The sequence below is a fragment of the Rhinolophus ferrumequinum genome, chromosome 19 (genome assembly GCF_004115265.2).
Source record: "Rhinolophus ferrumequinum isolate MPI-CBG mRhiFer1 chromosome 19, mRhiFer1_v1.p, whole genome shotgun sequence".
NCBI classification, from domain to species: domain Eukaryota; kingdom Metazoa; phylum Chordata; class Mammalia; order Chiroptera; family Rhinolophidae; genus Rhinolophus; species Rhinolophus ferrumequinum.
Window position 1 is genome coordinate 40,770,782 of NC_046302.1, and position 12,004 is coordinate 40,782,785.

At 50.3% G+C, this 12,004-nt stretch overlaps 1 protein-coding gene across 2 annotated transcripts in view; it reads right to left on the minus strand.

Annotated features, from left to right (window-relative positions):
- MYO5B (myosin VB) overlaps nt 1-12,004 on the minus strand; it is a 317,583-nt gene that overhangs the window by 55,945 nt on the left and 249,634 nt on the right. For both annotated transcript variants that reach the window (XM_033087341.1, XM_033087342.1), the window contains exons 19-22: nt 11,003-11,214; nt 8,923-9,079; nt 6,674-6,913; nt 627-860 (exon numbers count right to left, since the gene is read on the minus strand). In XM_033087341.1, coding sequence (XP_032943232.1) covers nt 627-860; nt 6,674-6,913; nt 8,923-9,079; nt 11,003-11,214 — 843 coding nt within the window. The remainder of the gene's footprint in view (nt 1-626; nt 861-6,673; nt 6,914-8,922; nt 9,080-11,002; nt 11,215-12,004) is intronic.

Here is a 12,004-nt window from a genome sequence, read left to right on the forward strand (position 1 = left end):
TCCGTGGAAGGCTCTCCAGTGGCACGTGGGATGTCCCTGGTTTGAACAGATGTCTCGGGAATGGAGAAGGGAATGTCTGTGTGTGACTTTTGAGACGGAGGTGTGGGATCCTGTCCCAGGAAGATCTATTTTATGGGGTGTGGAGTAAGCATGGAGCACACGTCAGGCTCAGACTATGGACACTTAAACTTCCCCAAATTGCGAGGATTTGTCATGCACAGGGACGTCTAGAGGTTGCCTATAACCCCTGCAACGGTGCTAAGAAGAAAGCCACGACCTTTGGGCCATCTCTTTTGCCAACAAGGACTCAGGCCCCAGAGCTGACTCGGTAGCTAATTCTAGATCATAAGATGCCCAAAGCCAGCCATGTGCATTCCTCAGAGGGTGCCAAAGCGTTCAGCTAATGGCAAAAACTCAATCAACACCTGTTAGGGGAATGGACACATGCTTCTGTGAGGTTCCCCAAACGTGGGCACTTTACATCTCAATGCAGAGGGACGGTCAGTCGTGGACACACGCCCCAGGGAAGCCCATGGCAATTTTACAGCTGGAAGAAGAAATCGCCTTGGGGAAGGTGCTCTGTTAGCCAGCCCACCACCAAGCCGCCCCTTCTGGCCTCGCCATACCTTTCTCAGCTCATCCTTCTCCCTGGTGTGGGCGTCCTCCAGGATCTTGCGCTCTGAGTGGGCTCGCTGCAGCTCGGTCCGCAGGCTCTCCACCTCCTCCTGCAGCCTCAGGCTGCTGTCCCCACTTTGGCTCTGCTGATAGTGGGCCAGCTCCTTCTTCAGCTTCTCCACCTCCATGGTGTGTGTGGAAGTGACCGCCGACAACTGCTCTGACAGAGTCTTGAACTCTTTGTTCTGTGGAGAGAGGAGAAGAGGTGGTGAGCGAGGTTATCTGGCCAAGAAAAAACACGAAGGCAATTGAAAAATGGTACTTCCAAAGGGGAATGAAATCTCACAATCACTGCAAGCTTGAGTGCTTTCCTGGCATCTCCCTAACAAAACTCTATTGTGGACCTAGGAGAAATACAGGAAAACAAAATCACCAATACTGACGATCAAGGAGCGGTTATGAGCAGGGGCAGAGCTGGCAGCTGGCTGATGGCACTTAGCTTTCTATGTCTGGCTGGACAGACAGTACACCTGGTTTTTAATTGTGAGAACAACATGGCTGGCTCCCTGGGTCGGCAGCCTTTGCTTTTCAGGATTCCCTGCTCTTTCCCACCGGGCCCTCCTACCCTTGGACTCGATGGCACAATGAGCTGCAACCTAATCTCTAGCTCTGAGACAAAAGACCCCTTCAGCATCCCCTCTTCCAAGGAGGCCCTCCACGCGGCCTCAGGATCCCTCTCACCACCTGTCAGCTTACCCTGTAAGACTCTGACTCCAGAAAATGATGCCCTAGCAGAATTCAGCTGTGCTCTGGCCCTGCAGACAGGTACCTGATTACGCACCCACTCAAGTGAGTGAAAAGCATCCCCCCATATGCCTGACACAGGGAGGGCGGGAGGGGGCCCGGGAAGTGGCTGGTAGATGAGCTCACGTGGATGAAGCACTGAGGACCTAGGGCCAGTGCCAAGTGCCAGTGTAAACGTGGGTAGAAACTGGTCCTGCAGGAGCTGAGAGCATCAGCGGGAAGTGGTCAGCGTGGAAAGTGGACAGAGAAGTAGGGCTCTCCAAATAGTCAAGCAAGCAACAAACAGTGACTGATAACTCTTCACTGCTCTTCTCTGCAGGAGCACCAAGTAGAACAGAGCTATTGGCTAACATACCAGTAAGCAGGGAAATCAGGAATCAATTATTAATTCATGTCAGAAATTAAGTTCCACGGAGAGCAGTGAGGAGTAAAAGAAACGCTGTTGGACCCAGCACAATGCCACACACACTGTGGGACCTCAGGGCTGGGACCTCCCTTCCTCAGGGCAGCACTTCAACCAGGACTCATCGTCAGGTGAGCAGCACGTGGGCTGGATTTCAGCCCAGCTTGTGCCCACAGCCAGTTGGCTTGTGCAGTGCACAACCTGAAGAGCTGTACACAAGAGCCTCCGAATGGTTCCCAGCCAATGGTCTACAGACCCCTGGGGGAGAGGGGAGAAAAATCATTGCAAGACAGTCTGCGTCGTGAAAAATAACACCTGGTACTAGCACTTAATGGGTGCTGATTATGGGGCAGGCACTGTGCTACACGATTCCCATATATTAACTCATTCACTCCTCAGAAAAATCCCAGGTGGCAGGGCTGATTCATAGCCCTGTTTCACAGTTGAGAAAACTGAATAACAGAAGGCCAAAAAGCTGTGACTTGTAACATTCTATTTTTCAAATATATATGGATGCTTTTATGAGTCATATTAATTTAACGTATTTACTGAGTACATACTAAGTGTCCTGAACCACACCTATTTAAAAGGCTACTACTGACTGAATCCATGTTTGTCAATTTTTTCAGATACCATATATTTCAATACAGCCTTATAACGGTCTAAGAAACTTGACCCTCACTATAAGAAAAAAATATAGGCGCAACTGGCCTAGTCACTCTACACTTACTTATGCTTAAGTAAAGGCAGACTGGTCCAGAGCTAAGTTCATAGGTTACCTAGTTTTGGCTAAAAAATGTCACAACACAGCACTAAACCAGGGACACTATAAGAAATGGTCCCAGGAACTGTTACTGTATTTATTCCTGAAGGGTATTGTGAAGGATATGGCTTATTACATCGCACGTTATGAAAACCCACAGGAAAACAGTCAGCACCAAGGACAGCACCCACCCTCCGAAGCTGTCTTATTTTATTTCTCCTTCATATAACTCTCAGGCGACCCTCTTTCCTTCTTTCTGCTGTTTTCCTGAGAACTACACGACACTTTTATGTTTCTCTACTTGGGTGCACAAAACCTTAGACATGAGGGTCGGGTGTTAGCCTTACCCTGGTTTTATTTTTCAGTTTCCTCTCTTGCTGACTTTTTGGCAGTAAGGATGCTTTTAAAAACGCCACCATTCCCATGAGTCTACGGTGCTGCCTGGAGTTGGAAACCACTCCTTTAGCCATGTAATGGTATCAGTGCATTTTTGAGCTAAGAGTTACCTTAGAAGTCGAAGGCCAGTCCCCTTTGAAGAACTCAGGGCTCAATTGGAGATTTGGCCACAATCCCAAACCATCAGCTCTGGTTGCAAACATAACTGAGACGGAACTCAGGCCTTCATCCAGCTGGGACTTGGTCCACCATTTTGTGCTGCTCTGACAAATACTCTGAGATGCCCTCACCTTTGTCATCCCTGGAACACGTGTATCTTCTCCTTCTGGCTTAAGAACCTTGTGTGTCAGGGAGCAGCCTGCGTTGTCTTCAGGCATTACAGAAAGAACAGAAACCCATTCACTTCCAAATGGCTGGGCCCCTCTGCTAAGAGACTGCAATAAATCAAGAATCTCTGAAAACCTGGTGCCACAGATTATGCTGATACCTCCTCTAATGACAAAGGGCCAACCATGTTCTATGACACCAGGTCACACACACCACTGTAAAAGGCCAGCCAGTCCAAAGATGATGCTGTCTATATGAAAAGGAACCTAAAACAACCATAAGTGTCTCCTGTGAAGTGAGGAATTCTCAGATGTATCAAGAGCCTCCCAACGGACAGGTATCTTACAATTTGGTCAGAGATGGCACAACATGCTCTGGAACTAGACTGCCAAATTTTAGTCCCAGTGCTACTTACTAGCTGTGTGATCTTGGGCAGGCTACTTAACCTCTCTGTGCCTGTTTAAAATGAGAATACTACTATCTCCTAGGGCTGAGTGAAGATTAAATGAGTTACATATGAGAACAGTGCCTGGATCATAGTTGGGCAGCATGGGGAGGGGTGCAAGAAAGCAAGAGCTAATCCCCCCTCCCTGCCTCTTCTGATCACCTCTGCACACAGGCCCCCTGCCCAGGGTAGGCAACACCTGCCCCCACTCAGATGCTTGCCAAGCAGGAAGCCTAAGGCAAAAAGCTCCTTTTAAAAATAGGTCTTTTAAATCTGCCTCTCTCTGATGTTCAAGCACATGGGTTGTAAAATACCAGATCTATTTTTAACCTCTCAAGTCAACTTGGGAAATCAGCAAAGCCAATGCAGGGTCCCATGGCGGGAAACCCCGGGCCAGCGGTGTGCAGTGGTGCCAACAAAGCCTACGTGGCCCTCTGACCATACTTTGCTCAGAAGGTTAACTGGCAAAATCTGACCACCTAAGTATCTTTTCTGGTTAGATATCAACAGCCACGACCGTAATAATAAAACTTTGGCCATCACTGTGCTTGTGTTTTTCTAATGGCCAGTCCCAGAGGCCAGACCTCTTCCATTCCCTCCTGGATGTGCCTTCTCCCCTGACCTGGGCATCACTGCAGGCTGACCAGGGGCAGGTACCGGGTGTCCTCCAGCCTGCACTGCGCTTTCTGTCTTGCTTCCCCCTAAAGAGCCAAGCCAATGCAGACACCCTGCTCACCTCACACAGAGAACAAAAACATCCAAGATTACAGTCTCTTTCCAGGAATCCTGGTCTTTCGTCAGAACAGAGAAGCAGGAACATTTTACTGCTATCTCTGCACTGCTTTTGGGCTCTTGTTCTGGGCAGCTGCCTATAGTATAAAACGGCTCATTTATTTTCTTGCCCTATTGGGGTTATGGGAAGCTTTAAAATTGCTCAGCAAAGAATAGGCACAATAAAATCAAGTGACCTCGAAGGCAATGCCTGGTGGCCCCAACTCTAACGCTCCCTCTTTCTCTGTACCCCCACACCATGCACACGCGTTGGTTCTCTCTCTCCCTCTCTTCCTTCTCAGGAGGCACCTGAAACCCTGTGGGCACTGCAGGAGCCTGGTCCTCTGGTCATGGTAATACCCTGTGTGAGCAAAGCAACAGGGAGGCTACTTCTAATCCTGGGAACCCAAGTTAGCAATGACACAGGAAAGGACCAGCACTGGGGGATGTTTGAGGTTCAAACAGTAGCATTATCCTCATTATGGCTGTGGATTAGACAGACAGTAGGGTTGGAATGCTGGTTCTAGAACTTCCTAATTCTGTGTCCTTGGCGAGGTATGTGATGTCCCTGATCCACAGTTTCCTCACCTGTAAAATGACCTCACAAAGTTGTGTGAGGATCAAATGAGAGGGAACACAAAACACCTGTCACCTGGCAGGTGCTCAGGGAATCATTACGGTCGTAGGTGCTGTGGGACCCATATCGGGGTCACATGGCTCCCTCGTAATACAGCATCCAATGGGTGTCAAAGTCACCCTCTGTTCACTGAGCCTAACAAAGTCCAGAAGTAGTCAATCGAGTTCTGAAGAGAAGACTGGCCCCTGGGGCCACCAAATAATGCGTGCATGGGTGTGTGCATGTACGTGGCACGCCTTGCCTTTCCAACCCAGGGGAGGACTCCAAGTCTCCTGTACTTGTCTCGGGTTCCTCATGGCACCTGCACAGGTCCCCAAACCTGCAAGGACTTCATCAGTGACTTGTCACATGTGTGATTCACTGACAAGGATGGGATGGCGGCCAGCGCAGAAAGAAAAGAAAGCTTAACTGTAGTACCACTGACAAGCATTTCCCAAGTTTCCTACTGCACACACGTCAGATCACTCTTCTTATAGCCCTATCAGCCCCATTTTATGGACAAGAAAACTGAGACTCAGCTTGGTTAAATCAGTCACTCAACTTCTGAGCAGCAGAGTTGCATTTGAATTGGATTCTTTCTGATTCCAAAGTATGTGCTCTTCCCAGCACACAACACAACAGAGGCAGGAGAGCAAAGTGGTGAGAAACACGGGCTCTGGGGTCAGACAGCTGAGGTTCAAGCCGTGGCCCTGCCACGGTCAACTGTGTGACTTGAGGAAGTCACTTGCCCTCTCCGTTTCCTCACTAGTTAAAAAAGGATGTTGTTATTTACCATACTGTTGTGAGGATTAAAAGAGTTAATACAGACAAAGTACTAGGACCGTGCCTGGCATGCGGTGACCCCTCCACCAACGCCAGCTACTGCGATGACACCATGCTTCGTCTACAAGGGCAGGGAAACATGACTGGGGGCTAATGTATTAGCTTCTTCTTGCTGCTGTAACAAATTACTATAAAGTCAGTGGCTTGAAACAATACAAGTCTATTATCCTCTAGTTCTGGAGATCAGACGTCCAAAACGGGTCAGCAGGGCTGGGCTCCTTCTAGAGGCTCTAGGGCAGAACCCATTTTACTGCCTTTTCCAGCTTCTAGAGGCGAACTGCATGCCTCGATCCCGGCCCCCGTCACTCCAATCCCTGATTCTGTCGTCACACCTCCTCCTCTGAATCTGACCTTCCTGCCTCTCTCTTACGAGGACAGTTGTGAATACACTGGGCCTACTCAAATAATCCGGGATAATCTCCCCATCTCACGGTCAACTTAACCACATCTGCAAAGTCCCTTCTGCCGGGGAAGGTAACATATTCACAGGCTCTGGGGATTGGGACACGGACATCTTTGGGGCTGTCATTCTGCCTGCCATTCCTGCTGAGAGGGGTGACACCCTGAGGACATGTGTACTTTCTGGGGTGCTGGCCCGTGCAGTTCCGAGGAAGCTGTGGGTCTCTCTCAAACAAGTCCTTGGAGCCGCCCACAGCCCCACAGCCCTGGGTGGGAGTTCCTCACACGCACCTGGTCATCAATCTTCCGCTGCAGCTGCACCACCTTGTTCTCCATGCCCACGTTGAGGCGTTTCAGGTGCTCTGCAGAGCGGGCCTCGATCTTGAGCGCTTTCAGCTCTTGCTTGGCCTTGAGCCTCCGGAAAGCGCACTGGATGACAATGGCCGCGCCCCGTAGCCGCAAGAAGTGCCTGCGTGCCGTCCAGCCCCGCACGTGCTTCTGGATGATGGTGGCCTTGTGCTCCCAGAGGACCTGGCAGGGGACAAGCACATACCTGGTGGGTTTGCACTGCAGGTTCACACACTGCCCGGGGGAGGTGACAGCCATGGTCAGCCTCGGTGTTAAGAGATACAGAGAGAATATGCCTCCCTAAGACTTAAGGCTTTGACGGCCATTTGTTATGAACACATTTTTACTACCGTTGTTTCCCCGAAAATAAGACCTAGCCGGACAATCAGCTCTAACGTGTCTTTTGGAGCAAAAATTAGTATAAGACCCAGTATTATATTATATATTATATTATACCTGGTCTTATATTATAGTAAAATAAGACTGGGTCTTATATTAATTTTTGCTCCAAAAGATGCATTAGAGCTGATATGTCCGGCTAGGACTTATTTTCGGGAAAACAAGGTAGGTTCTGCAGCCTGTGTGCCTGCAGGGAATCCACTGTCAAACCACTGTTTTTGGTTTTTTATTTGTTTTATTGGTTAGGAAATGACAGTCCGGAAACCTCAAAGTTGGAGGGGACTAAAGGTTATCTAGCTGATATCTCCCCATTCAACAGACTTGGATCCCATCCTGGTGACGGAGCTGGAGCAATGAGGTGAGATTCTCGGGAGCCCATGATGGGCTAATAACGGCTTACAGGTACAAACTTGGCTTGTAATTCACTGTGTTTGCTTTCTTCTTTCCTGTTACAAACCACTCAGAAAATTAAGGCATCATCAATATTCTCATCCTACCACTCTGCAAAATAAATGTTTGTGGAATAAATGAAGAAATAAGCAATCACCTTGAGACTGACGTGCCCAGTACCATAGCTCTGAGACGGGGCTGGTTGGAACCTAGTGCCTCCCAAATACCGCCCGCTCCTGCCATGGTGATGTCACAGAGTTGTCACCAGTCTCCCAGGAATATTCACAGAACCGTTTCCTACAGGTCTGGGTTTCTCCACGTATTACATCAGGTGCTCCACCTGGCTGCCTGGCTGTGTTTGCTTTCTCATGGTCAATTTAATGCCTTCGTTTTATTTGGAAAATCATGTTTTTTCTGATCACAGAAGGGAGAGATGTACATTTTAGAAAAACAAGAAACCATTTTAGATGTTTCCTTCCAATCCGTCTTTCATTTAACTTTCGTATGGTGTGATTTGGTGGAAGGGAGGAATTCTGACGTGGGGCTACCTAACCAGGTAGTTCAACTTCCCTGGATAACGGCCCAGCAGGGAGGAGGTCCGAGTCCCTCTCCTGACCTCACCTTGCTGGGCTTCAGGTTGCTACTCTGTTCAATGAAGGCACTACACCTGCTGATACCTAACACCATTCCTGGTCTGGTGTGAGAGAGCCTAACATGATTCACCAGGCCCGGCCGTGGGCTGACTGAGGGCCCTCAGGGTGGTGACTCAGCTTCTCCACGCATCTGAGCTGTCAAAGGGGTACAACAGTATGCACCCTGCCTACCTGATGGTTAATCTGTCAACTGGCCGTGGCTGCCCAGGTTAAACACTGTTCGGGGTGTGTCTGTGAGAGTGTTTCCAGAGAGGTGAGCTTTTGAATCAGTGGGCTCAATCAGTAAAGAGGACTGCCCTCCCCAAGGTGGGTGGGCCTCATCCGATCCATCGAGGGCTTGAAGAAAGCAACAGCTGGAGGAAGGAGGAATCTGCCCCTTTTACACTGCCTGCGCTGGGACGGGGACTTACACCATAGCCTCCCGTGGTTCTCAGGCCTTCGGACTCCGGCTGAATAACATCAGAGGCTTTCCTGGGTCTCCAGCTTACAGCAGGCAGATTATGGGGCCCCTCAGCCTCCATAATCACTGAGCCAGTTCTGCATAATAAATCTACACACACCACCCACCCACCATGGTTCTGTTTCTCTCAGGAACCCCAATACATGGGACAGGATTTAGTGAGAGCAGAGTTGTGATATTACTTAGAAAAAATTCAGGAGTGCACAACAAATGTTCATTGGTGACAATCCGCCTGCGGCAGCGTTAGCTCTGAGTGTGCAGCCTGTGAGTCCCTGGGGGCAGCTACACACCTGGCAGTAGTGTCTCCGCACAAACATGCCTCGCGTGAAGGCCTGGATGACGATGGCAGCCGTGCGGACCCTGCAGTAGGCCAGGCGGGCCCTCCGCATGCGGTACTGCTTCTGGAGCACCACGGCCGCCCGGATCCTGCGCAGATGCTCGGCCAGCCTGGGGAGGGACAGAGCGGTGGGCCATGTGGACAGAGGCCTCTGAGCTGGTCAGGGACGAAGCCCCTCCCTCCTGGCCCCGCCTGGACACCCCCGACTCTCATCACCCTGACCGACTGTAGCAACGCCCTGGGCACTTGAAGGTCAGGCTCAGGACAGCAGAATTGGCTTCCTCTTGTCCAAAAAGTCTTTCCACAAAGTCTGACCAACTCTATGAGCCTCACTGGCCCACTCCCCTCGCCGCAAGCTCTCTGTGCAATCTGGGAAGTCCTCACGGACGTCACATGTTGACACCTCTGTTTGTCCCTTGGACCTCACTGAGCTTGGAGATATCAACGATCCTTGCACCCCTACCTACATCTGGTATAGGGCCTGGCCTAGTAGACGCTTGGGAAACACTTGCTGAATGAGTAAAACCTTCTCAGGCCTGCACCGATCTGTTTCCTCATCTCCCAGCCCTTTCTGCACGTGGACGTTGACTTTCCTGTTTGATTTCTGCATTCCCCATCGCATACCCCCAAAGACATAACATCCATCTAACACGTCTTACCCTCCTTAAGGGCTTTGTTTGGTGCCAGACTCATCACAAGTGCTCAACTGGAGACTCAGAACATTGAAAGCTAGAAAGGACTTAGAAATCATCTAGCACGGCCCCAGAGGAGGAGGTAAACCCCCCTCCAGCCCCACCGGTCCGCCGGAATGAGTCTGAGTCCCTAGTCGGCTCTCCCTGCGTCGTCTCTCCACAGGTGGGCCCTGGTATCCACTGGGATTCAAACTCCCTGCAGGGAGAACACAGGCCAACTCTGTTTTGTGGCCTCCCCATCCGGGGCCTAAGGCAGAGGGTCATCAGTGATGACTTAGTGCTCATACCACAGACAATCTTCTCATTTCCACAGCTTTTGTGCCCGAGATCCTCTCTCCCCTGTTCGGAAGTAATTAATGGCGCTCACCATCTCTGGTTACACTCGAATAAACAGCTCACTCAGGCCGTGTGTGAGCAGGAGCAATCTTCTAGTTTCCGACACACAGGATGCCTGCTCTGGGCTTGTAACTCAGGGGGGCTCTCTTGTGGTTGTTTTTTTCCCATAGTCAAGGAGAGGTGACTGAATTGCACTGGCTTCCAAGTGCAAAGATTATCGTCTCTTCTCCAAGGAAATCCCTGTTTGCGGAGGTCACTGATTTTGAACCAGGGTTGGGTCCCAAGTCTGATGAGCAATGTAAAGGCCTGGGGTGGGCCTCACAGGACACCGTGTCCTCCACGCCCATCTCAGTGGAGATGCTCAGACCACCTGAGCGCTTCATCAACCCAGGGACATTAGTTAGGAGGAGAACACTGAAAACGAAGTGGTTTCTCCTGCATAGTGCTGGGCAGGGCAGGGAGCTGGACTGGCATTCGGGCTCTGCCCCTAGTGGGCCGCTTGTGGTTAGACGAGTCACACCTCTGTGCCAACTCAGTGCAACAGCTCGTACAAGGGACCTACCAGGACCCTTCCAGCCCTTACGGTCAAACTCTCAAGGGACTTTTAAGTTGGTGGTCGAAATCATGAAGCTGAATATAAGTTAGCTGTGACAGAAAGGCTGAACTTACTTCTTTTTCTTAAAGAAGATTATTTTACTTTGGAGTTTAAGCAAAAGGAAAACGGGCGTTTTGTGGTAAAACCAGCCAGTCCTAGGCTAGCACTGGTGGGATGGAGACAGACTGGAGCAATCAGGAGACCTGGAAACTAGACCTACACCCTCAGGTGCGAGGGGCATGACAGAGATGGGCCCAGCTGCTGGGAGGAAGCCAGGGCACAGACAGGGCCCAACAGGAACCGCTCTAATTACAGAGGCTGAGGAAGGGCAACCAGCTAAGAGAGCCAGTCCCTGCCCCTTGCTCCACACCCCCAATCTGCTGCCCCAGGTGTGCCCCAGCTTGGCTTACCTGCGGGCCAGGTGTCCTCGGCAGTACCTCTGCAGAGTTAAGGTAGCTCCCTTCAACCTGCGGTATTTCACCTTCTGCAGCCAGCCCCGGACCGTTTTCTGGATCATGATGGTGGCTGCCCGGAACCTGTCAGCCCGAAGCTTCTCCAGGTAGGCCACCTGGCCTGCCCGGAAGAAGATCTTGGTGCGGCCAAACTGGAACTTGTCAGGGTCCTTTACAAGGCAGGGAAGGGAGCTGGTTCATCACCAGTGAGCAGTGAGGTGAGATGTCCACCACCCCAGTCCCGCCAGTGCAGAATTCCCTTGCCGGATCTCACGAGATACACACTACCTCTGAGCGTTCGTATAACAGTCACTGAGTCCGTCTCTACCTATAGGACAGGCACTGGGCTAGCTGTCCAGGATGCAGCACTGAACACGACGCCAGCCCTTGAGCAGCTGGCACGGTGAGGGCAGACAGATGGCAAACAAAGACACAGAATGTTTTCAGGTGAGGATTAGGATGGTAGTAAAGCTGAGGGCTGGAGGGTGCGATAATGGTAAGTAGGATAATCAAAGAAGGCATCTCTGCAGAGCAGATATTTGAGCAGAGACCTGAATGAATTGAAGGCAGCAGGCAAGAGAAAGTCTGGAGGAGGAAAGTACAAAACAAGAGCAGAGCAGATGCAAATGTCCTGTGGTGGCAACAAGCAGTGTGTGTTTGAGGAGCAGAAGAGCCAAGCGGGCTGAGTGTGGAAGTGAAGGTGGGTGGTGAGAGAAGCTAATCACCAAAGGCCACAGAATTGGAGGGATAGCCACTGGGTGCTCTGAGCAAGGGAATGACCTGATCTGGTTGACACTTTAAAAAGATTATCCTCAAATGGCCACATAGTTGATTGCATAATTTCAGATTGCAAATAACTCCCCAAATAAATTTTATTTAGTTTCAAACTGTGTTATAAGATTTTTTTGGGACATATAATTACTGTCTTAATTACATCTATTTACGTTAAAATTAGCTGTC